At 55.8% G+C, this 26,219-nt stretch overlaps 1 protein-coding gene across 4 annotated transcripts in view; it reads left to right on the forward strand.

The window, feature by feature from the left end:
- Nucleotides 1–26,219, forward strand: part of LOC110136468 (neuron navigator 1) — a 130,919-nt gene that overhangs the window by 67,094 nt on the left and 37,606 nt on the right. Inside the window, exon 1 of one of the 4 annotated variants that reach the window (XM_070473778.1) lies at nucleotides 10,781–10,945. The exons of 2 other annotated variants lie outside the window; for them this stretch is intronic. In XM_070473778.1, coding sequence (XP_070329879.1) covers nucleotides 10,896–10,945 — 50 coding nt within the window. In that variant the 5' untranslated portion in view covers nucleotides 10,781–10,895. Of the gene's footprint in view, nucleotides 1–10,780; nucleotides 10,946–15,561; nucleotides 15,603–26,219 lie in introns of those variants that run through there. One more of the 4 variants, XM_070473779.1, reaches the window with a different exon arrangement.

Genomic DNA, 26,219 nt, shown 5'->3' on the forward strand with positions numbered 1-26,219 from the left:
GCGGACATACAAGCTCATTGACAGTCAAGGTGGACAAGGGCTACGGCAGCTGTTGAGGGTGGTGGGCTTGTCCCCACCAGCCTGCCTGTCTGCCTGTCTCTCCTCTTTCATCTTGAGCCTCCTCCTTTCCCCCAACATCTTCTGCTCTGGGATGAGCTCACAGGGCTGGCTCGCGGACTGCCTGGACAATCCGTGCTGTCTGGTATTACAGAAGGGGCCCAAGTTAGGAGGAGGTTCAGACCCCATCTCAGGCTTTGGGAAGTCTGCCGTCCATTCTCGTGGGGATGGTCAAACAAGAATAGCGCTGCACTGAGGATGCTATGGAATATGTTGTAGTAATGTGCTTGGTAAACAGCAGGCGCTCAGCAAGTGGTAACTCCCTCCCTCCTCTTGGTCAGCCCCTAGAGAACAGAAGCCGTGAAGGTCTGAAGGCCATCTGCAGAGGGAGCTCCCCTTCCTGCGGGGGGGCACCTGGCCGCTCGCCGTCTTTTTCAGGCACACCTCTCACCTGAAGCCTCTCCAAATTTATGCCATTGCACCATGATGCTGTTTGACGCTGGGTCTTCCTGGAACTTGTGTGTGTAATTTTTACTGAAGTAACTTGTGCTCTTTTATAATGCTTTAACAATTGCATAGCATGTGTGGTCTGCAGAGCACTGCCTTATTTACTCAGTGACTCTGTGAGTTAGGGATTCTTTATCCTAATTGCAGGCTTCCCTGATGGCTCAGAGGGTAAAGAAAATCTGGCTGCAGGAGACCTGGGCTCGGTCCCTGGGTCGGGAAGATCCCCTGGGGAACGGCATGGCAACCCTCTCCAGTATTCTTGCCTGGAGAATCCCATGGACAGAGGAGCCTGGCGGGCTACAGTCCATGGGGTCGCAGAGTCAGACATGGCTGAGGGACTAATGCTAACCAACTTCCCAGGTCAAAAGAGAGGAGACTGGGACTCAGCCTCGCCGCCTTGCCAGGAGCTTCCAGCTTGAAAGCAGGTGCACCAGAGCAGAACCGGGCCTCTGGGGCACACACCCCTCCCCACCCCACGGTCCCCTGCCAGTTCTGGCTCACCCACCGCCTCCCTCTGCCCCTGGGGACCTCTGCCCTCCGTGCACCGTTCTGGGGCCCTACGCTTGGCAGCAGCGACCACAGGCCTTCCTGCCGCTGCAGTCAGAGCTCCCCGGCACCAGCAGGCGTGCCGTTGCCCAGCCAAGGGGCCACTGTGGGGGGCTTCCTCAGTGCTCCTGAGCAACTGCTCTGTCTGCGAGGACGGGGCCGCACTTGGCAAACCACAGAGCAACCGCAGTGGGGAGCTCAGGGCGGAGGAGCGCCCGCCCTGTGCATCCAGCTCTGCTGACTGGGGCTCAGAGGCCAGGCTGTCCCAGGATGCTAGAGACAGGCCCCTCTGGTCTCCGGGCTATCAGATGTCTCTGGCCAGGCAGCAAAGGACCATTCATGGCAGCTGAAGGAGGGTCAGCCAGCCAGGCCTGGCACTCACCTGCCGAGCCGTGAATGGGCTGCCCCCAGCGGCTCTCAGCCGTGTGTCAGGGATGATGGACCAGCGCAGGCAGATGCATTAAGGTCTGGGTTTGAAAGACAGGCAGAACGAGCCAGATCCAGAGACTGCAGGCAGGCGGCTGTCCAGAGACGAACTGGCACCCGTGAACACACAGGACAGGACTCGGAGAGACGGGTGGACAGGCCGAGGCCGGGTCTGGTGCCTGCGTGCCGCGCAGCCGGGGATGGGGGTGAGAGCCATCTAGACGCAGTGTGCGGGGCCGGACACAAAGAGGCTGTGTGCGCACAGGCCCCACTGGCCGGGGAAGGGGACGGTACCCAGACAGGCCAGGGAGCGTCAGAGGGGTGTGGGGGCCTGTCCAGTCCAGAGAGCGGCAGGGACCAGGGTCTCACAGCCTGCCGCCCTGCCCGCCTTGGCCGGCTCACGTGAAGGAGGTCTGCCTTGCACCATCTTCCTCGTGTGGTCTCTCCTGCCAGAGGCAGGGATGCAGCCCCGCTGGAGCTGCCGCCCTCCTCTCCTGACTGCTCCCCTGGCCCCATCAAGCCCGTCTCTTGGCCCCTTTCTCACTGGCCATGCTTTCCATCTCTCAGCCTCTTCGTCTGGCTTCTGGCTGAGCCCTTGTGGGTCTGATGACTGGGGGACGTTCGGGAGTGACACCATCTCTGTGGGTGCAGCCACGCAGACAGACCCGGGTGTGGGACTTGTGGCAGCAGAGGCTTCCGGGACATGGGCTTTCTCCCGAGTGTCGTTAGAAGAGGAGGGCCAGCCACCCATCACTGCCCCCCTGAGCCACGAGCCCCCACGGCCACCCCGAGCCTGTGCTCAGCCTTACCCGTAGGTTCCCTTGTGAGGTCCCGCCCTTCCTAGCTCTGAGCAGTCAGCCCCGCGGTCTGAGCGGCCGCAACCATCCTGTCTCTCGTGTCTCCCCCGGTCCCTGTGGTTACTTTCCTGTTCTTGGGAGTCTGGCGACGTCGGTGGTACCTTCTAGAGGCCTCCCACCCCGATTTCTTCTCAGATTGTCGCTACTGCCTGCATGACCCTGGATGATGACCTAGCCTCACCATCCAAAAGGAAAGGGGTGACATGGCCCTCCTCAAGCTGGTTGTTCATACGGTCAGTGAGGCACTTGGGGGATACAGCAGGGAGAAGTCATCATTCTTAAACTCGTGCACAAAAGAGAGATGGCAAACAAGCCAAGAGGGGACCCTGGTAGGTCAGGCGGCCCTGTGCACCGTGGGGGAGATGAAGCAGGGTGAGGCGCAGAGTGAGGAACGCGGGCTGCCGGAGAGCATGTCAGGGAAAACTGTCCAGTAAATGCTGTCCAGAAGAGCATGTGCAGAGGCCCTGGGGCAAAGAGCAAGCACGTGTTCAGGGACTGCAGGGAGGTCAGCGTGGCTGAAGCAGATTGAACAGGACAGACTGTGGTCAGAAATGAGGTTGGGGGAGCCAGGGGCCAGTGTGCAGGTGGGGGGCAGCCACGGGCAGGCTCCCAGTGGAGGAGCCACCTGATCTGTCTTGTGTTGCAGACGGTCTGTGAGGGGGCGGGGACGGAAGCTGCGGGGGTCACTTGGCTGGAGCAGGGGCAAGGGAGGAGCCAGAGGTGGTGAGCAGGGCTTGGGGTGAAAGGAGATAGGCATTTCCAGCACCTTCTCGGCCTGGGTGAGATTGGAGATACAGCTCAGTAACAGGGAACCTGGGGCAGCGGGAGCTTCGGTCATCCTGAAACCAGTGCTCTGTCCTCAGGGATCTCACACTGGTACACACACTCATACACACTCACACACACACTCACATACACATACACTCACACTGTCACATGCGCACACACACACTGTCACGTGCATGCATGCACCCTCACACACGTGTGCACACTCACATGTGTGCACACTCACATTCACATAAACACATACACTGTCTTGTTTACATATGCACACACACATACATTTACACACATGCATTGCATCTGCCCGGGCAGCTGAGGGTCTGTCTGCAGGCCCTCAGGGGGCAGCACCGCCCCAACCGTCCTGCGCTGTTAGAGCCACAGAGACGCTCATGTTTGGGAGGACGTGAAACAGTCACCCACTGTGTGTGCTCTGGCAGGACGCCGCCTCTCCCAGCTGTGGGGTGGTGGGATGGCCGGCCTCCTCAGAGGTTGTGTAAATATTTGGGGAGCAGCACACAGCTGGGAGCGGACCCTCGCCCCCAGCTGGCTCGTTTTCCGCTGCGGGGACGTCTCGGCCTGGTCCAGGGCTGCCGACTCCAGGCCCATCACAGCTGCCCTTCGTCCCCCCTTCCCTCCAAGCCCGGCGGCCTGGTCTGCGGGAGGGCCCTGAGCAGCTCGCTTGCCCTTCTCAAGCCCCCTGGCCCTCCCCACGAGGACAAGAGCGGGCAGAGAAGCTGCCCCCGGGGTGGGAGGGGGCAGAGAATGTCCCCCCAGGGGGCCTGGAGGGGATGGGGGCTGGGACAGCCCACTAGGTGGCGGGTGGAGAGCTCTCAGGGTTGTGCATGGCCCCAGAGCCCAGGCCTCCCTGACCTGAGACAGAAAGTGCACCGAGGACCCAGGAGCCTGGCTCCCGAGGGCTCTGTGAGGAGGAGGCAGTTGGGTCCTTTCCTCTGCAGCTGGGTTTTTTTCTGGAAAAGCTCCTCCCTGTCAGCAGGTGTCTCGCCGCCACCCTTCCCCTCCCCCCCCTGCCCTGCCAGCCTGGGACCCGGAAAGCAGAGCTCTGTCGCACCTGTGGGCCTCCCCTGTGCTCAAGGCAGGTGAGCCGCCGTCCCCGACAGTGGGCGAGGTCGGGTGCTGACAAGGAGACCGTGACTCCTGTCTTCATAAAGGACCCCAGACAGCTCTTATGTCCAGTCACCCTAAGTGACCAAAGCCCCAGTGACCCATGGGCGGAACAGAGCAGACGTTAATCTGCAGGCTCGTCGCTTACGGAGCCAAGCCTGCAGGGAGCGGCCCTCCCAGGCCTCTGCCACAGGAGGGGGCGTCACGGTGAGGAGGTGGCGAGGTGGCCCCTTGTGCAGCGCACCTTCCTCCTTGAAGAGGACAGAGGGCTCTCTTCTGTTGGGTTCTGGCAGGAACCAGGCCCAAGGAGGAGGGGCTTACAGGTCCCCCAGCCCAGCAGGCCCCAACCTTTTGGCACCGGGGACCAGTTCTGTGGCAAACAGGTTTGTCCACAGCGGGCGGAAGGTGGGGGTGGTTTCAGGATGAGTTGAGCACGTTCCGTGTACTGTGCACTTTATTTCTGTCACGGTTACACCAGCTCCGCCTCAGGCCATCAGGCATTAGATCCCGGAGGCTGCAGACCCCTGCTCTAGCCCACAGTCCTCTTGGGGAAGGGGGGCTCAGAGAGCTGCGACCCCTCCCCGGGCTGAGCGGTGGGCTGACTTGCTGTTTCTGGTCAGCCCCCCACGGCCGTGGGGGTGAAATGCAGGGGCTGCGGAGGGCCAGGGGAGGGGGGTGGCTGAGGTGGGAGGTGGGCTTGAGGAGAATCATTGGGGGGGTGGGCGGCAGAGGTGGAGGTGGGGCGAAGCCCACGGCTCTGGGCTTGAGGGGCGTCACTGGGTGGGGGGAGTGACTGCTGAGTTCCCTGCACAGAACCTTCCCGCCCTCCAGGTAACCCCAGACTCTGCCAGGAAGTGTGGAGGAGGAAAGGCCTGGAGGAAAACGTCCCCTGCTGGTGGCATTCCACGCTGCCTTCGAGGCTCTAGAGGAACCCTCTTGGTGCACTCCCCTAAGCTGTTCCCAGATGACCCAGGCCGGCCCAGCATGGAAGATCCATCCCCCTCACCCTCCATTTAGGGTGGGGCTGAAGTTGGGGTGCTGGAGTCTTCCCCCGGGGACACCGGCCCCCAGGTGAGGTGGGCGGTGCTGCTGCAGAGCCTACCTTGTTGTAATTCCCCCCAGAGCCACTCAGCCTGGCACCTGCTGGCCCTTTTCTAAATCTTGCCATCCAGACCCCCCCAGAGAGGAAAGGGAGTGAACCTGCCCCCCGCGTGCTGGGGGCCTGAGGGCTCGGTGCTGGGCTCCCTGCAGCCCCTGACTCCCCCTCGGACACAAAGTGTATCTGGAAAACGCGACCAGTGTCTGCACCCTCAGAATCAGCCCCCTTCCAGCAAGACTGTTCAGGGACCCGGGACAGGCCCCTCGGCGAGCTCTCCGCTGCTCGGGCAGTAGAGCTGCAGCCCCGGGCGAGAGGCCTGGGTGCTCAGGACTGGGGCCGGACCAGCGGTCCGACCCTCGGCCTCACAGCCCACCCACACCTCCCTGCGGGCGGGGAGTGGGGAAGGGCTCCTCGGCCCTGTGTGCACTCAGTCACTCAGTCGTGTCCGACTCTGCGACTCCATGGGCTGTAGCCCGCCATGCTCCTCTGGCCATGGGATCCTCCAGGCAGGAATACTGAAGTGGGTTGCCACGCCCTCCTCCAGGGGATCTTCCCAACTCAGGAATCTAACCCTGTCTCCTGCATTGCATGCAGTCTTTACCATCTGAGCCGTCAGGGAAGCCCTAACACCGTCAAGTCGCAGGCCAGGCGGTGAGGGGCCTCCGGAGCACTGGCCCGGGTCTCTGCACGGCTGTCACCTGAGCGTCTCAGACCCAGAGGTCCAGCTGCTCTGGTTCTCCGTCATCTTAACTCAGTTCCTTGGGGCTTTAAAAAAGCATCATTGCTGGTGCTGTCTCTGTTGATTTAAGAAACTGAGGATATAACCTGTCCGTTTCTAAGACACGGGCTTCTCTGTTTGCTCAGGTCACTCTGGGGTTGGGACACACTTTACCTTCCACACTCAGCGCCTCTCAGAAGCAGGATGAACCAGAAGCAGGGTTTGGGGTGCAGCCCCTTCTCCTCTAGCAGCCCCTCCTTCCTCACCACCAGGGTTAAGGTACCAGGAATTCTCTGCTACTGGACCCCTTTTTTTCTCACTTTGCATGAAAATCTTCACATCTTGTGATCTTTTTCTTCCCGATCTGTCAACTGAAAATGCCCCCCCCCCCACCGTGAAGGCGCAGACACTTGCAAGGTGTGAGCTGTTCTTTCTCCCCACTGTCAACCCCAATACACATGCCTCCCTGTCCCCCAACCCCGTGCTGGAGGAAGCGAGACCCCCCCCAGTCGTGGTCACCCACGCTGCACTCTCCTGAGCGGCCTCTGGCACTTGCACTCGGGGTGCCCTTCACCCCCTCAGCATCCTCTGTGATGCTGCCAAAAATTTTGGCTTTCTCTGCCCACCAAAGCTGAATAAAAAAATACAGAGTTTGGAGAAAATAGAAAGGTGGCTTTAATCCTCAGCTAAGACACAGCAGGCTCATGCTTCAAGAAAGGTGCCCCCCTCCATGAGGAATCTGGGAGATTATCTAGATGAGGGCTCACAGTCAGGGGTGGGTGATTAGGAACAAAGGTGTAAGGATCTTGTATTCTTCCTCTTGCATTGTTTCATAAATACTTTTAGGCCAGTGTCAGGTAGCCCAGTAGTTGGGTCCATTGTCTTTGGTGAATTTTACTGTGGCCTCCTTTCTGTAAGGCCAAAAAAAAAAAAAAAAAAATAGGAAGAAGAGCTACAAGGGGTGGTCTGCAAAGAGAGTGCTATAAACACAGGATGTGTTAAATATAACAGGTGCAGAATGGAGGTCAGGCAGCGCTTGAGGGCGATAGGTATGCTGTCTAGGCAATAAGAAACCTAGACAGTGTTTTAAAAAGCAGAGACGATACTTTGCCTACAAAGGTTCTCCTGTTAAAGTGCTGCAGTCAGTATGCCAGCACATTTGGAAAACTCAGCAGTGAACACAGGACTGGAAAAGGGTCAGTTTTCATTCCAATCCCAAAGAAAGGCAATGCCAAAGAATGTTCAAACTACCGCACAATTGCACTCATCTCACACACTAGCAAAGTAATGCTCAAAATTCTCCAAGCCAGGCTTCAACAGTACATAAACCATGAACTTCCAGATGTTCAAGATGGATTTAGAAAACGCAGAGGAACCAGAGATCAAATTGCCAACATCTGGTGGATCATAGAAAAAGCAAGAGAATTCCAGAAGAACATCTACTTCTGCTTCATTGACTACACCAAAGCCTTTGTGTGGATCACAACAAATGGTAGAAAATTCTTCAAGAGATGGGAATACCAGACCACCTGACCTGCCTCCTGAGAAATCTGTATGCTGGTCAACAAGCAACAGTTAGAATCGGTTTATGGAACAACGGACTGGTTTCAAATTGGGAAAGGAGTATGTTAAGGCTGTATTGTATATTGTCACCCTGCTTATTTAATTTATATGCAGAGTACATCATGAGAAACGCTGGGCTAGGTATAGCACAAGCTGGAATCAAGATTGCTGGGAGAAATATCAATAACCTCAGATAAGCATATGACACCATCCTTATGGCAGAAAGCAAAGAAGAACTAAAGAGCCTCTTTTTAAAAATTTTTTTAAATTAATTTATTTATTTTAATTGGAGGCTAATTACTTTACAATATTGTAGTGGTTTTTGCCATACATTGACATGAATCAGCCATGGATGTCAATGTGTTCCCCATCCTGAACCCCCTTCCCTCTTCCCTCCCCATCCCATCCCTCAGGGTCATCCCAGTGCACCAGCCCTGAGCACCCTGTCTAATGCATTGAACCTGGACTGGCGATCTATTTCACATATGATAATATACATGTTTCAATGCTTTTCTAAAGAGCCTCTTGATGAAAGTGAAAGAGAAGAGTGAAAAAGCTTGTTTGAAACTCAACATTCAAAAAACGAAGATCATGGCATCAGGTCCCATCACTTCATGGCAAATAGTCGGGAAACAATGGAAACTGAGAGACTTTATTTTTGGGGCTCCAGAATCACTACAGATAGTGACTACAGCCATGAGATTAAAAGATGCTTGCTCCTTGAAAGAAACTGTTGACAAAGGTCCGTCTAGTCAAAGCTATGGTTTTTCCAGTAGTGATGTATGGATGTGAGAGTTGGACCATAAAGAAAGCTGAGTGCCAAAGAATTGATGCTTTTGAACGGTGGTGTTGGAGAAGAGTCTTGAGAGTCCCTTGGACTGCAAGGAGATCCAACCAGTCCATCCTAAAGGAAATCAGTCCTGAATATTCATTGGAAGGACTGATGCTAAAACTCCAATACTTTGGCCACCTGATTGGAGGAACTGACTCATTGGAAAAGACCCTGAACCAGAGAAAGATTAGACAGTAGAAGGGGAGGACAGAGGATGAGATGGTTGGATGGTAATCCCGACCTGATGGACATGAGTTTGAGCAAGCTCCGGGAGTTGGTGATGGACAGGGAGGCCTGGCGTGCTGTAATCCATCAGGTCACAAAGAGTCGGAGACGACTGGGTGACCGAACTGAACTGATGGCTTTTCTAGTAGTCATATACTGATGTGACAGCTGGACAATAAAAAAGGCTGAGCACCGAAGAATTGATATCTTAAAACTGTGGTGTTGAAGACTCTTTAGAGTGTCTTGGACTGCAAAGAGATTAACCCAGTCAATCTTAAAGGAAATCAACCCTGAATATTCACTGGAAGAACTGATACTGAAGCTGAAGCTCTAATCCTTTGGCCACCTGATGTGAAGAGCCAACTCATTGGAAAAGACTGATGCTGGGAAACATTGAGGACAGGAGGAGAAGGGGATGGTAGAAGACGAGATGGTTGGATGGCATCATCAACTCATGGACATGAGTTTGAGCAAACTCTGGAAGATGGTGAAGGACAGGGAATCCTAGTGTGGTGCAGTCCATGGGGTCACAAAGAGTTGGACACACCTGAACGACTGAACACAACAAAGGTACAAGATATAATTTACGTATCAGCTTAGTCTCCATTACCAACTATAGGTCAAGAACAGTTAAAATAAAAAAGGAACTCAGAAAAGGACTAGAGAAAAAAGAAAACTGTTTCCTCTTTTTCACTGTAATACCTGCAGACCTTGTTTTAGGTGCTGTACTTTTATTGGAACTGATTTAAAACCTTGGAAAGAGTCAGGGAGGGGATTTGGAGAAAGTCCTTTGGAGAGGGTCCAGGTGCCAGACCCAGTGCCCTCCTGTGCACCCCTCTGCCAGCAGAGTTCCAGGAAGAGCCAGGATTTACCCACTGCCATCCTCCTGGTGGGACGGAGGACTTGTGACCCGCAGCCGGTGTGGGGGGGGCCTGGGGCGTGTGACCCACAGCCGTCGTTGGGGGGGTCTGGGGAGGTGTGACCCGCAGCCGGCGTGGGGGAGCCTGGGGCGTGTGACCCGCAGCCGGCATGGGGGGAGCCTGGGGGGTGTGACCCACAGCCGGCGTTGGGGGGAGTCTGGGGAGGTGTGACCCACAGTCGGCGTTGGGGGGGTCTGGGGAGGTGTGACCCGCAGCCGGCGTTGGGGGAGGTCTGGGGAGGTGTGACCCGCAGCCGGCGTTGGGGGGGCCTGGGGCGTGTGACCCGCAGCCGGCGTTGGGGGGGCCTGGGGCGTGTGACTCCGCAGCCGGCGTTGGGGGGGTCTGGGGAGGTGTGACCCGCAGCCGGCGTTGGGGGGAGCCTGGGGGGTGTGACCCGCAGCCGGCGTGGGGGGGCCTGGGGCGTGTGACCCGCAGCCGGCGTTGGGGGGGTCTGGGGAGGTGTGACCCGCAGCCGGCGTTGGGGGGGTCTGGGGAGGTGTGACCCGCAGCCGGCGTTGGGGGGGTCTGGGGAGGTGTGACCCGCAGCCGGCGTTGGGGGGGCCTGGGGCGTGTGACCCGCAGCCGGCGTTGGGGGGGCCTGGGGAGGTGTGACCCGCAGCCGGCGTTGGGGGGGTCTGGGGAGGTGTGACCCGCAGCCGGCGTTGGGGGGGTCTGGGGAGGTGTGACCCGCAGCCGGCGTTGGGGGGGCCTGGGGGGTGTGACCCGCAGTCGGGGGAGGGGGCCCTGGGAGGTGTGACCCGCAGCCGGCATTGGGGGGGTCTGGGGAGGTGGGACCCGCAGCCGGCATGGGGGGAGCCTGGGGGGGTGTGACCCGCAGTCGGGGGAGGGGGCCCTGGGAGGTGTGACCTGCAGCCGGCGTGGGGGGGCCTGGGGGGTGTGACCGCGACCGCCCCAGTGGCCCCCGCGACCCCAGCCGCCAGGCAGCTCTCGGACTCGGGGCCCCTGAACTGTCGCACCGCCGCGGCTCTTTGTCTACCTGCTCCAGGCGTTAAAGGGCCCGCCCGCAGCCGGGGCTCGGGACCCGAGGCGGCGACGGGAAATGGGGCTCTGTCGCTTTAAATGCCGCCGGAGCCGCGAGGCGGACGGGCGGGGGAAGAGGGCGCGGGCCGGGCCGGGCCGGGTCCCCAGCAGTCCGCGTGGCCGCGCTCAGACCTCGGCGGCCCGCCGGGCGACGCGCTGTTCCCGCTGGGTGCCGGCCGCGGGCCGCTACGCCGGGAAGATGCTGCAGCTGCCGCCGCCCCGGGCGGGCAGGACCAAGTTCCCCCGCAGGTAAGCGCCCCGGCTCGCGACGCGGCCCCGCGGGCGTGGGCTGAGGTCCTCCGGGAGGGCGTCCTGGCCACCCTCGCGGCTCCGATCGGAAGGACGGCAGCGCCACCTGGGCCCCTGGCTCCGGAGCGTTTGGCCTGTTGCCCCCGGGGTGGAGGTGCGCGTGCGGAGGGCTCTCTGGAGGGGAGGGAGGCCGGGCGTGCGTCCCTGGGACCGGTCAGAGTGGGACCGTACGTAGCACGACTGGACCGGACTTGGCTCCTGCAGTCCACTGGGAGCTGGGCAGTGGGAGGAGGAGGGCTTCGATCCCGGCTCCGGAAGCTCTGGGGGTCCCTTGGGCTGAGACCCGAGGTGGGGGCGGGGTTGCACGCGTGACCCCGCAGCCGGCTGGACCCCTCCGGGAGAGGTGAGAGCCGGGCGACCGGGAGATGCGCTCCTGGGGACCGCTTGGCCCTGGAAGGTGAGGGCGGCAGCCCCGGGACCCCAGCCCACTTGGAAACCACGCTTCTGAGAGGGCTAAGGGGTCCTGCAGCCTGAGGAAGCGTGCTGATGCTGCCTGCTTTTTCTGAGAGCTTCCCAGACCGCGGACACCTTCCCCTCCTCCGCCTTCGGAGCTGAAGGAAGTTGGAGATTAGAGTTGAATGGGAGGCCGACGCCCCTTGCTGGGACCACTCCGCCCCCAGCCCCGCCCTCGGCCCAGATTGCCCTCGGCGACTGCCCCTCCTTCCCCTCTGGGCCCTGTCCGGACCTCCAGGCAGGTCTGCCCACGCAGGCTCCGGGTGGAGCAGACGGGTGGCAAGGCCCAGGCGGGGCATCTCCAGCGCCCAGAGCCCCTCAGAAGCCTGTCCTGCCCCCTCAACCTGGGGTTCCATGGGGTCACTTTGCTAAGCTGATCGGTGGGGGCGGGGTGTCATAACAGCAGCCAATTCAGGAACAGAAGACTCCACAGAACAGAGGTCTATTCAGGGACCCGGGGGGATTTCTACTTCTGCTGAGATCCTTGGCTGAGTCCTGAATCTCTGACCCTGAAGAAGGCAGAGGGAGGGTCCCTTCCTAACCGCCCTAGCCTCTGCCACTGCCTTACAGCTTTTACCCACTTCAGGGCCACAGGGCTCTGTCTGAGGAAGTTATAATTGCCCTGGTTCTACCCTTAGGTTCCCCGCTGCCCTCTCCATGGTGGAGAAGGTGGAACTCTGTTAGTTGGCCCTGGCATTCTTTCCCTGAACACGTCTCTCCTTCTACTGGCAGCTGGCCTCTGCTCTGTGACCACACAGGTGACATGGGGGTCACCCCATGGTGCCTAGACTTGGGGTCCTCTCCGCCCCCTCTGCCCATCGCACCCCCACCCCGGAGACCCAGGTTCTGTCCAGGGAGCTCAGTACTGGAGCCGCAACTGTCCGTGCTCACCTGGCTTCTCACCGGAACAGACTTCTGGGCAGGTGTGGCAGGTGGGGCGGGCCCTGTTTGCTGTGGCCCCAGAGGTGGAGGAGCAGGTCTAGTTACACCTCTGCCCGCCTGCTGCCTGCTGGGCTAGGCCTGGGCTGGCCTGTGTTTTCCTTTTCACCCAGGCCTGAGACTTCTCAGGCAGGGGCGGGGGTTGTAGCTAGTAGGGAAGGAGAGACGGGATGTCATAAACTGGAGGTCAGTCCGAGAATTGCCGGAGTTCAGACATAAACTTTAACTGCCCTGGCTTTCATCCACTGAGGGAGGCTTGGCCCAGGCCTTGGCTCAGAAGGGGGCTGCTCAGAACCTGCCTTGTAATGGTGTTTGATTGGAAACAACAGGCATTGAAGAGACACTTTCCCTGCAGGCTCAGGGAGCCCTGAAAGAGACAGCTGGGGCGGAGTGACCCCCAGCACCCCATGGCCAGCCCTGAGCCTTCCCTCCCCAGGTGCCCGGGGTGGCTGTGTCCTGGGGGAGGCTTCTCCGTTAGCCCCATCCTCTCTCGTGTCAAGTGTTAGGGTCGCTCCTGGAGACGCCCCTCTTCTCCTGCTCCGGCAAACCTTGTCCTTCAGTATCTCCCAAGCTGGAAACCCTGAGTGCAGGTGGTTGTCCCATTCAGCTCTCCTGGACTCCCTCCTGGGAGAGACCCTGAGCTGGAGCCTGGGGTCCCTCGGGAACAGGGCTGGCTCACAGAGACCCCGGGGCCACAGGTGTGGGCCCAGCACGGGGATAGCCCCTGTGAGGGGACGTCAGAGCCAGCAGCTGCGTCCGGTTAGAGAGCTTCCAGGGCTGGGCACGCACACCATGGGCAGGCCACGCGTGCCGGCGGCCCCTCGCCCTGCGGAGCCCTGCCCCCTGCTTGGAGGCAGGAGAGAGCGCAGGGCAGGACACACCCGTGAGGACGCTGAATGTGGCGGGCGCCCGTGCCCACAGCTGAGCCGGCCGCCTCTCCTGCGGTCGCAGGACGCACCACGACAACGCCTGTGCCCAGGGCTCTGTCAACACCTGCTGGCATAGTCCCCAGAGCAGGCCCCGAAAGTGCCCGTTTCATGGATGGAGACACCGGGCACAGGGAGGCCCAATGAGTGTGCCCAGGAGCGCCCGGGGGCCTGTGTGCCGCCGCAGCCAGCCTTTGAGCCTGCTCCGGGGAGCTGTTCTCCTGGACCCTAACCCAGGCCCAGGGGACCTGCCACACCGACGCGGCAGGAGCCGAGGACAGTCGTGGCCTCACGAGGTCGAGGACTGGCCGACCGCTCACGGGTGGGAGGGGAGATCCTGGACTCGGCATGCAGCCTGACTCGGACCCTGGCTCCACCTCAGATCCCTCTGTGGCCTTAGCTGCTCGGCCACTTGCCTCAGTGTCCTCGAGCTCCCAGGGTGTGGGGACGATGGTGAGAGGGTGCGAAGGGAGGAGTGCTTTCTGGGAAGAGCTTCCCAAAAAAGTGTCTACGTGTCCGTGTGTAACCAGTGCACTTCACTGTACCCCTGAAAGGAACACAGCATTGTACATCAGTTATACTCCAATGCAAACTAAAAAACAGATTACAGGCACAAAAGAGCAGAGTGCTTTCAACACGGAGGCTTCACGGGTGATGTCATATAGCCGAGGTCCCTCCTCTGTTCTCCAGGCCGCCCGTTCCCTCGGCATCCTTCCCTGCCATCCTGCTAGGGCCCGGATGAAGGTGCCTGTCAGTGTGACAGACTACACAGCTCTCCGCTTACAGTATGTCTTAGATCTTTATATAAATTCTTAATGGTCCATTTTCAGACTTCTGTTTAGCCCGAATTCTATGCTAATTATGGAAGTATATTATACATCCTGTTTTTTTGACGGCAAATTACAAAGACCACCTGAAAAAACGCAACCTTTAAAAATACCAGTATGTATTCGTTCAACCTCTACCATGTGATACTTTGGGCCCACAGCATGCTGGGTGCTGGAGAAATGCAGACCCCCCAAGGAGCTGGCACCTCTCCATCTGTTTAGCTGTGTCGTGAGCACCCCCGATGTGGGAATTGGGGACACAATGGTGGACAGCCCCTGCCCTCAGCGAGCTTGGAGTCTTGCAGGGCAAACAGACAAGCAACAGTCAGCAGACAGGACTTCCCTGGTGGCCCATCGCTTAAGAGTCAGCCTTGCAGTCCAGGGCCTGGGTTAGATCCCTGGGTCGGGACCATCCCACATGTCGTGCGCCAGCTCCTGAGCCGGGGCTCTAGGGCCTGTGCTCTGAGACGAGGGGAACCACCACAGTGAGAATCCCATTTGCCACAGCAGAGTAGCCCCCGACTCGCAGCAACTAGAGAAAGCCCTAGTGCAGCAACAGAGACCCAGCAGTCGAGTGGGTTACATTTTAAAAATGTCAGCAGACACATATACCCAGCACTGAGAATCTCAAGACACATGAGAGGCAGTCGTGCAGGAGGAAGTGGACGTACTTGTGGTACCTGGAAGCAGACAGGGCGGGAGGACTTCATGGCGAAGGCGGCATCTTCCCTGGGCCTTGACGATAAAGTCAGAGTTTCCCAAAGGAACATGAGCTCCTCTGAGGAGAGAGGGAGGAGATTTTCCTTGGTGGGAGGCTCTGTGCCACCTACCGGCTTCTCTGCCCAGACCCACCCTCCCCGGGATGTCCACCGTCACACAGGCTCCTAGTGTGAGACAGACAGCTCTGTCCATCTGCATGTTCAGCTGCACCAGGAGCCCTGCCTGAAAGCCTCTGATCTGTTAGCACAGCCTGCTGTTTCCTCTGGACCGGATCCATTGTCACCTCACACCACGATCATGGCCGGAGGAACAGAGCCCCTCACCCTTGCCCTCAAAGCAGTCAGGTGATGCTGCCCCATGGAGGATGCGGAAACTACGGGAAAACACTGAGACGAAAGCACCTTGCCGCAGCTCCCCAGACCCGCCGCGAGCGCGTGTGCGCGTGCGCGGCAGCCCAGCTGCCCTGTCAGTGCAGTCGGGGATGCTCGCTGCGGCCGTGCACGCACGGAGGCTGCAGCCATGCCAGTTGCCTCCTGGGAGGACTTTCCTCCTAGATGTTTTGCTGCTGGGGCCGTTTGAGTAGCAGGGGGCTCATTCAAAGAGGAGATGGGAGGGAAGCCCTGTATCTGACTTCCCTGCCCTGCACCGAGCTGGGGGCCGCACTTTTTCCGTGTTTACTCTGCGTGATGACCTCGAAAGGCTGCTGATGACACGACCACTGGGGAGCTGGGGGTGAGTTTGGGGTGAGGGTGGTGGGCAGACGTGCCTATCCCAGGTTGTAAGCTGGTGAAGCAGAAGTTCGGACACAGTTCTGGCTGGTCCCTCTGCCCATTGCACCCTGGGCGGATGTCTGGTTAAGGAGCTTGGTGCTTTCTGAAAGCTTAAGGACACCGGGGCTTCCTCGGGGAATGGTCGCTCTCTGTAAACAAGGGCTGCTGATGTGTCAGTTCAGCCTCCAGGGAAGCTGCTCTCCAACCTATTTCTACTTTCCCCCCAACAGTCATTCATTGCATGATGCTGGCTGTGTCCAACCACAGGTTCCTGCGGACAGGGACTCTTACTCAAAAGTGATGTGTATGTGGAATTAATAATGTTCTTTTAACGATGACAACAAATAGCCAGCAGGGTCCCATCAAGACAGTTGATATAACAGGTCAGATGTGGATAAATCATATTTTTTAAATTTTACTGTATTGAAATATGGTTGATTGGCAGTGTTGTGTTCATTTCTGCTGCACAGCGAAGTTACTCAGTTACACATATATGCACTATTTTCCACGCTTTTTTCCATTGTGGTTTATCACAGGATATTGACTATAGTTCCAGAGGGTGGCTAGGGAGGGATGGACTGCGAATTTGAGGTTGGCGAGTGTACCGGTGGCCGTTGCTGTCACGCTAGCTCTTTAGGGTCAAATGGCTACATGGAATAAAGCAAATCAGTTCTCCACCAGCGCCTGTTGAAGCTGCCTCCCGTATGCCAGGCATCGTTGTGATCACTGCAGACAGAACAACAGACAGCTGACTTCAGTGCCCGTGGCGGTACGATTAACTTGTAATAGAGTGGGATGCCGGCTTCTGACACTGGGATGCCAGTATCTGCAGTGAGAAGCAAGCGATCAGAAAGAGAAGAGACTCGCAGCCATCAGGAGGGCAGTGGGTGTGGTGGGCTCATGGCTCGCCGTCACCCTCTGGACATTTGGCCCTTTCTTCCTAGTGACTGTCCGGTGTGCGTTCCGTGCCCATAGTTCATACTGTTTCTCCCATTTGAGCTCCTCCCTTTCAATTCCACTTTTTCACAAACATCCTTGCAATTTCCAGGCTCTGGGTTCCCAGCTCGATGTCCATGCCTGCTGCTCCTGAGAGTTGGTCCCTGGAGCATTGTTCTCCCAGAACTCAGCTCCCACGGCAGACCCGGGAGAGGGGTTCCCTCAAACATGGGCTTCATGCTTAGCAACTTTGCCTTTCAGGCCAGCCTCGAGCTGCTGTTGGGGAGGACTTGTGAATAACCTCTTCCTACAAAGATGGCTCCTCTGAATGAGGAAAGCCCATTAAGACCACTCTTCTTAGTGCTCGAGTGTGTTTTAGAATTATCTTCAAAGTACAGTGAGCTGTATGTTAATTGATGAATTTCCCTCCATTTTCCTTGGTCCACTGTTAGCAGGCCAGCTCCTATAAACGGACTGAGAGAGAGGGGATGTGTAATGAGACCAGTCTCCTCCTGTGCTTTATGGAAATCCCCTTCGTCCTCCACGAGGCACCTCATGTTTGCATTATCTTCCAAGTGCTTGTGTCCGGCAGTCTCTGCATGAAAAGCCTGGGCACAGCTGTGGCCCCAGAGGATGTGCAGGCAAGGGGTTGTATGTCCCTCGGCAGAGACCCTCAGGGCATTGACCAAGCTCTTCCACCCAGGCCTTGGGGACAGCATGCAGGGGCTGCTGGCCAGACATGCGGTGACTGGATCTGTCCCGCGTCAGAGCAGAAGGGGAAGGATAACAGGATGTTTTCGTTCTGTCTGTCGCCTGAAGGCTCCTTCTCCAGACAAACAAGCCAGTTTGATTTTAACTTCTCTTTTAATTTCAGTCTTCCTTCTTTCGACTTCTTTAAAGATTATGCAGAGAGCCCCAGACTGGTCAGAAAGCCTCAAAGCAGAGATTCCAACTCCAAGTTGCCCAAGAAAAGCATGTTAATACCCAAAGTCATTTCATAGCCAGTCATTTCCTGTGTTCTCAGGACTGTTATTTTTTCCTAAGATGTGTGCCTTTCGAGAACAAAAACTTCTCTCCCTCTGACCTGGGGGAGATGAGGTGGCAGGAGGCGTGATGAAGGAACGGGTAAGTGTACGCTCTGTACCCAGGCAGTGTTGAAGGACAGTTCCGATGCTGAAGTGAAGAGATGAAGCACGCAAAGACCCAGTGTTGGCTTTGCCATTGACTCGCTCTGGAGCCCAGAGTGAAACTCCCCCTCCTCGTTTCCCTTTGAAGGAGAAGTAGGCCCACTGCAGTGGACAGGCGCACGGGCGGTGGTTCAGAGGGAGTGGGATGTCTGAGTGGAGAGTGATGGCTTGAGAATTTGTTCCAGAATGATGGCAGTCAGCCTCAGAGAACCATCCTCAAGGGTGTTGAACGCTATAACCAGTTCCCAAAGTGGCTGGGTACGTACATTTGCAAAATACTGCGGATACTTCAAACCTGATTCTGTAAGAACTGTGTGGAACACCTGCCTTTCAGAACTGTGTGCGTGCTCCCTCTGGCACTTGCGGGTGCGGGTTTGAGAAGTTTAAAGCTTTTCAGTTCCCTGTTATTTTTTCCTCCATTCATCCTTCGTCCTTAAGTGGGTAGCCTGTCATGCCTGGGGCAGGGAATGAATGTCTCTACCTTGCCTGAACACCTGCCTGTGGTTTGTTTCTCTGAACAAAGATCTTTGTTTCATCTCCTTACTGATTAAGAATTAAGATTCCTTTTCTTTTCATTCTTTTTGTTCAGGGCTTTGTCATAGGTGAGAGATGGGCTTACTTTCACATGCATGGAAAACTCTCCCTAAAAAGTTGAGTCTTTCACATGCATTAGCTGGGTTTTCCTCTTGAGACTGACCTTTGACTTACCCACACAATGTGGTATTCAGCTGTCCTGCTCTCTGAAGTGAAAATCTTCAGAACCCTCAACAAAGATGCTTCACTGGGAGTAAGCAGTCCGTGAACTAAATGGCTCTTGATAAGAAGGCACTTAATTTGGAGATAAAGGCGAAACATCTATAAAAACCACAGTGCCCACCACGGCGAGATCACTGACCCCTCGTGGTGGGGGCAACAGCTCTGCCTTCCTTAAGACCTCGATTAAAGAGACAAGTGAGCTTTCTAGTCAGTGGGTTTTCCAGATGCTCAGATTTCTTTGGACAAACCTGCCCAGTCCTCCCTGGAGTGGAGAATCTTAGTGAGGGATGAGATGCACAAATGAGAACGCACAAATCTGGAGGGCCTCTCAGGAGCACCTCTTTTAAATCCTGAGCAGGTGCTGGTTCTCAAGGACATAAGCATCACAGGCTGGCTGGCAAGCCGACAAGGGGTTCCAGGCACCACCTTAGACACAGTGCGAGAAAGGTAACCGATCGTAGCGCCGCCTTCTTTCCCTTCTTGCTCTCTAGAAATGTAAGGAAACACTGAGGAACAGCCTTGGGTGCTGAATTGTGAGGTTGGTTGAGGAGAAGGAGACAGAGTGGCGAGGGAGGGAAAAGTTAGGGTTTGGTTTACACAAGAAAATCATTTCCAAGGACTGTTTGGAGTCCTTGCCTGCCAGTTGTGTGCAGACGCCCAGGTTTCCCTGGTGTGAGGAAACATCCCTCGTGTCTACCTCACAGTGGTAACATGCAGATTTTTCCCCCATGAAGCTTTTATTTTTGGAAACCACTGTAATTTACATGTTGGGACCTATTATTAACTGCTCATTTTACGCTGTTTTTGGAAATCGCTACATTAGGAAAGAATGCACGGGTTGTTGGGGTCAGGTGAGGCGGGAGGCTCAAGTTAAAAGTTACCTCGCCTAGCATCCCAGACCCGGGGTCTGAGAACAGATTAGAGACCCATATGCCCTCAGGCAAAGAAAGCTCTCTGGTCTCCTGCCCAGGACTGTCTTCCCAGATGAACGGCACTCACGGATTTAAGAGGTGGCTGTTTTGAGGGAGAAGACTGTCTCCTAGGGAGCCACAGTGCTGGGAGTGCTGCAGCCCAGCCTCGAGGACACGTTGATGAGGGCTACACAGCATGCTTCATAAGTAGAGAAAGCAGAAGCAATTTCACCATGTCCATTTCAGCCCACAACCGGGTGATTGGAAAAGGCCCATGTTTAACTGAACCCCAGCACATGGTGTCTGACAGGAAGACCTGGTGGCCTTCAGCCTGACCACTGCCTGGGATTGGACAGAAGAGCCTCCAGGAGTCCTCGCTCGGGGCGGCCTCAACTCAAATGCTGAGCGCTCTTGGCCAGAAAGGGCCTCCAGGGCTTCCGCTTCGGGTGTGCTTGGAAGACATCTGAGCTGCCCTGCACGCAACTTCCTTGCCGATGCTGCTCCTGACTCATTTTCAATCTGTCCTGGGCAGGCTCCACATAGGGTGGCTCTTTGGAAACAGGGCTACGTAAGTGTTGACCTCTGGTGGGTGAATGTAGGGGATTGTTGTGAAACCAAAGACCCTCCCAGAGACAGAAGCCAGGAAAGTGCGCACCACAGGGACACCCCAGAAGGGAGACAGGCCTCCCCGGAAGCAGACCAGTTAGCAGCCGCCGTGCCGTTGACAGATAGGGCAGGTTGCTGCGGATGTGGCGTTAGTGGCCGGCTGGTTGACCTGCTCTTGGTGGGGAGTATGTGACATGGTCCTGGGGCCAGGCTGCCACAGGAAGACCCTGCGGACCCCCTGTTAGGGCTCTGCCACTCCAGGGCCACACTAAAGGCAGGTGTCCCCACAGCGTCCACCATAGGCCTTGCCCAGCATCCCGGCCATCGCTACCAGGGGTATTTTAGTTTCACCTGTCGCCACAAAGAGTCCTTTGCCCAGTGCCATTCTGGAGACTGGACTTCACACTCGGGCCACATGGGCTCTCGATGAATCCCATGTGGAAGGAGGTGGACAGGGCTCCGGAAAGCCCACCCACCCAGACCACGGCACCTGAGTCGTCGAGAGCTGCCTGCACCCCCCCAGCCCCGTGCCGCAGACTTGCAGAGGCACGCTGTCCACTGGCCTGTGCAAGGGAGCTGGTGTGCGCTCGTGGAAGGGCCTGCGGGGATGGCCGCCCTGCCGTGTGCGCGAGCCCTTGTCCAGTTACTGAGAAGCGGACCACTCTTGGGAGTTTTCTGTTTGAGTCTTCAGGCCTTTTGAGGTCCAGGACCAACCCCATTTCTTCATGATTCTCCATTCCAGACCTCAGTAACTCAGCAGAGCAGATACAAATTGCCTTTGACCTGGAGACCATCTTTTTACGCAAAAGTCCCCTGGAGGCTTGTAAGTGATCATTGCCCTCCGGCAGAACATCATTTGGAAAGCTGCCAAGCCGCAGCTGCGCAGTGACGCGCCAGGGCTCCCCGTGATCTGAGCGAATGCCCAATTTAGCGTCACTAGTTCTACCACGCCTAACTAGAGCTACCTCCCTCCTGACGGGGATATTTCTGTTCTGCTCAGTGGTTAATGATGGGTCTTTAGTCAGACAGAGCATGACACTAAGGGAGGCTGTGGGGCCATGGGCAGGCTTGTGACCTTGAGAGTGAAAGTGTTCGTCGATCAGTCATGTCTGACTCTGTGTGATTCCATGGCTGCAGCCCGCTAGGCGCCTCTGTCCATGGAATTCTCCAGGCCAGATACTGGAGTGGGTAGGCATTCCCTTCTCCAGGTCTTAAATCTTAAGTTTCCCCTCTCTTACAGGTAAAATGGAAATAATATCCTAGTCCAGGCTGATACAAATATTAAGTGAGGTTGTGCATGTATGTAAGTGTCCAGGACAGTGGTTAGACACGTATTTAAATATTGGACATACGGTTAACTATTGTTTCCACAATCTGGTGATGTTCACAAGAAAACTAAGGTTAGAATATATGCATGGATGAGCACAAATCCATCCCAACTAGAAAACAATGTATAAGGCATGCCCTTCTGATGAAAGCAGGTGCCGTGGATCTGGAGGAAAGCAGCATGCTACTGCTGCTGCTAAGACACTTCAGTTGTGTCTGACTCTGTGCGACCCCATAGAAGTAGCCCACCAGGCTCCCCCATCCCTTGGATTCTCCAGGCAAGAATACTGGAGTGGGTTGCCAGTTCCTTCTCCAATGCATGAAAGTGAAAAGTGAAAGTGAAGTCGCTCGGCCATGTCCAACTTCTAGCGATTCCATGGACTGCAGCCTACCAGGCTCCTCCGTCCATGGGATTTTCCAGGCAAGAGTACTGGAGTGGGTTGCCATTGCCTTCTCCGAAGCAGCATGCTAAAGACAGCTTTTACCTGTGAGCATTTTGGAGTCGCTATTTGGATATCCACAGTGCACTGGGTGGTGGGAAAGTGGTGAACCTGCTTAGCTGTGAGGAAGGTTGTAGACAGATGAATGAGTGAGCTTGGTAACGTCTCTGACTCTGCGGACGGAAGGGGACCGTCATGCAGAAACAACACCAGTGTTTCTGGTGTTGGGTGGCACGATGGTCAGTAGCATCATTTAAGGATGTCTTCCGGAAAGCTTCGCATCTTCAGTACAGCTGCAGACCTTGCTCCAGTCAAGGGTGGGGCATTGCTGCATGTGTGTCCAGCGGTGAAGAGTCCTGCTGGTCCTGTCTACCAGGTGGGCACAGGGAACTCCTATTGGGTCAGACCCCGGCTGCCTGCTGAGTAAGCGAACAGCAACTTTGCACAAAGGCAGCCTGACTCACACGTGGACTGCTTTGCTACAACAAAAATCTTTATCATTAAAACCACACAGATAAACAAACATTCCATTATGAAACATGCCCTTAAACTCTCCTACCTTCTCATGACCATTTCTTTTGAAATAATGACATCAGGGTGGCAACAGAGGCATCCAATGAGCTCCCCCAGGAGCAAATTGAGAAGCCTCACTGGCAACACACTGATGCTCCTTTGAGGTCTCAGCTGCTGATTCTTTGTGGAGAGAAAGCTGTTACCACCCTGGACTCCTGCAGCTCTGGCCACTGCCAGCATGTACAACAGACATTTTTCTTTTGGAATTTGAGTGAGGATATGACATGAAGATGAGTTGCAGGCATTACGGGTGTGAAGAAATCCAGCCAGAGCCACTTAAAACTGCAAGTGACCTAAATGGGCGCTATCCAAGTGTTCCTGGAACCTGGGAGGCAGCTTCACCTTTACCACCCAGCCCAGGTGTTTCTTCCTTACATTCAGTGAAGGGACAGCAATTTCTGTGACCGTGCATCTGACCTGCTCGAGAGTAACCTGCCTCATCCACGGCCGGCTGTCGGCGGGACTCCTCCCCAGAGGTCTCAGGAGGGTGGCAGCTCCTGACAGGTGCTCACCCTCTGCCCTGGATTGATTTCTCAATGCCCCTGCTGGAAAGGAAGGCCAATCTCGGTTTCGGATGACATTGCCTGTGTGTGCCCTGAAGGCCGCCGTCCTGTCACCAGCTCTGTATTTATCCTGAGCTGATCCTCTTGGTGGACGTGAAGGGCACTCAGATCTCTGACCACACCCTCCCAGGGGTCTGGCAGGACACATGCAAGCAGGCGGATGCAGGGAAGTTTCTCTTAGGTCCTAGATTGGGAGTGTGTGTTTGCTCTGTTCTGCTGGCTTTCCGAATGAATGTTCCTTGTCGTGATCCTCTCTGGTGGGTGAAACGGGGACACTATCAGGATGATCACCGGCAGGAGACAGGTGGTGCGTTGCTGTCTGTTTCGAGTCAGGATTTTTAACTGGATGAGGAGACTCAGTGACCGGAAGAATGATCTCCTTGGTTTTTACGTGGAAATGCTAGGAGGAAATTGGAAAGTGGGCTTTTATTATTTAATAGAGGAAAAGAGAAGAAAGGCGATAATGGAAGGCCAGGGATTCTGAGGTGAGAAGGTTGAATGTGACACAGGGTGGTCAGAAGAGGGGTGTGAGGTGTTCAAAGGGAAGGCGGGGCCGCCAGGTCTGTGGGAGGCCGCGTCCTGCCCAGCGCCTGTGCACAGCTGGCGCTTACTGCCCGTGCTGCCTCTCACAGCGTCGGGTGCAGACGGCGTCCTGGTTGCACCCCCTACCACCGCTTCTGATGCCTGCCCTGCACTCCCAGGCTGCTTTGCGGTCTGGAGCCAGGACCCCTCTGTTGCCGTGACTCTAATGGGAGACCAGGACGTCCCAGTCTGCCCCATCCCTGGAGCAAGGTTTGTGCTTCTCACTAGAAAAGGCTTTGCTTCTGTCAACTTCACATCATCTACTCTTAAAACTACAAATATATTTGAATCTGTCTCATCCTGTTTTAAGGCAGTGCCTCCTCCTTCAGTTCAGTTCAGTCGCTCAGTTGTGTCCGACTCTGCGACCCCGAACTGCAGCACGCCAGGCCTCCCTGTCCATCACCAACTCCCAGAGTCTACCCAAACTCGTGTCCATCGAGTCGATGATGCCATCCAACCATCTCATCCTCCATTGTCCCCTTCTCCTCCTGCCCTGATTCTTTCCCAGCATTAGGGTCTTTTCCAATAAGTCAGCTCTTCGCATCAGGTGGCCAAAGGATTAGAGTTTCAGCTTCAACATCAGTTCTTCCAATGAACACCCAGGACTGATCTCCTTTAGGATGCACTGGTTGGATCTCCTTGCAGTCCAAGGGACTCTCAAGAGTCTTCTCCAACACCACAGTTCAAAAGCATCAATTCTTCAGCGCTCAGCTTTCTTTATAGTCCAACTCTCACGGTGAAGGGCAGGCCAGCCTAGAGCTTCCTCTTTTCCTTCTCTTTTCCTCTCCTGCCTCCTCCATCCCCACCCCCTAACCTTTTATCTTCCTGTGTCAAAAGGAGCCAGTAACATTGCTGGTAGGAAAATCTTGTTTTGATTTTCAGAAGGGCACTGAAAGGGAATAAAGGAGAGGTCTTTCTTAGTCTAGAGTTGCGTTTTGGTCCAAGACTTGTCAGCTGAAGAGTTACTTTCCATTTTGCTCTAGTTTCTTCTAGCCTAGTGGTCAGCAAACTTTGGCCTTCTGGGCCAAATCTGGCCCACTGCCTGTTTTGGTTTGGCCCACAAAGCAAAGAATGGTTTTCACATTTTTAAGTGATGTGAGAGGGGAAATTAAAAGAAGGATAATATTTTGTGACACCTGAAAGTCATATGAAATTCAAGTTTCATTTCCGTACTGTCTGTGGCTGCATTCCTGCTCCAGGGGCAGAGCTGAGAGGTTGCCACAGAACGTGGCCATCAAAGGCTAACATGATGACCAGTTCTTTACAGGAAAAACTTGCCAAGTCCTGCTCTAGGCACGTAAAGCTTCCCGACTTTTCAGAGTACCATCAGTTGTCTCTAATTCCTTATTGGTTTAAAGACAGTGCAGAAGTGCAAGAAGGGCCATACCAGGGGTTTGGGAGTTGGGTGAGGCCGTCCTGACAAGAGCCTCCGAAAGAGCCAGGGATGTGGGGAGGAAGCAGGGTCTCCCGAAATGTCAGCGCTGACAGCATTTTCACCCCTTTCCAAAAGCCTGTGAAATGGAACGTCTGTGTTGACTTTAGGAAGCGAAGGGGCCGTGGGTCCCAGACAGCACGCTGTCGACTGTTCCTCTCGAAAAAGACACGGAAACCCAAACTGGGATCGCTTTTAACACTCAGCACCTTAATTTTGTGATGTGTTAGTTTTTGTCAAGATTTTCTTTGTCCAGGTTAGGAATCAAAATTCTTTTCCCAGATGTTCAACTTTCAGAACATCCTGCTGGTGGAAGGTGCTGGATGACTTGTTTATACCTGGGGAAATTGAGGCCCAAGGGATTCAGCTACAGGACTGACTGCAGAGGGAATGGCCCCCAGTGCTGCCCCTCATCCCCCAGAGGTGGGCAAGCTGCATCCTGTAGGGTTCTCCTTCATCCTCCAGAGGTGGACAGGCTGCATCCTGTAGGGTTCTCCCTCGTCTTCGGGTTCCCAGTTACGTTTTACTCTGTGAAGGATTTAATTTCTTCACTCTGAAAAATAGGGAAGTGCCTTTTTTCACTCCTACCTCTGAGAAAGTAGGAATCTCTGAAACAAGAGAGAACCCCATCAGGCTTCGGCCAGCCGAGTCAGCATTCCTCACCCGCAGTTGGTCCTAATTAGAGAGACTCCCGTTCAACAGCTCCGCGATCTGCTGTTTCTTACGCTCTGGCCCCACCAGCTGACATGGCAAAGCCATAAGCCACACCTCGGAAACCCTCGCTCATTCCTCCCCATCCTCTCCCTTCTCTGTCTCGCCCGCCACCCTGCAATTATCCTTTCCCACATGAAGATGCCAATGAGATACATTGATTCCTCTAATCCAGTTGCAGCCATTCTGTTCCAAAAAGTGCTGACCAAGCTGTTTGCAGGGCTGAATGACCGCGTATGGTGTCATCAGGGGAGCACACACAGAACCTGGTTTCATCATAAGAACATGGGTTTTCTCCAGCAGGACACCCCTGCCAAGTCAGAGCAGTAACCGTCGCTCACTCCTGCCTCCTTGCTCCTCCCAGCCCATACCTTCTGCTGAGCCTGCTGATGGATCTGGGTGCTTTATGTGAACTGTAATGACCTGTGGAGTCACAGTCAAAAACCTCATGTTAATAAACCACTGAATTGAAAACTGCCTGGACCCTGGAGGTGGTCAGGCTCCAATGTTTTCATGTATGAATATAGAATCAGCTAATTGTACCAAAATACCGAAG

Source organism: Odocoileus virginianus, chromosome 11 (assembly GCF_023699985.2).
Source record: "Odocoileus virginianus isolate 20LAN1187 ecotype Illinois chromosome 11, Ovbor_1.2, whole genome shotgun sequence".
NCBI lineage: Eukaryota > Metazoa > Chordata > Mammalia > Artiodactyla > Cervidae > Odocoileus > Odocoileus virginianus.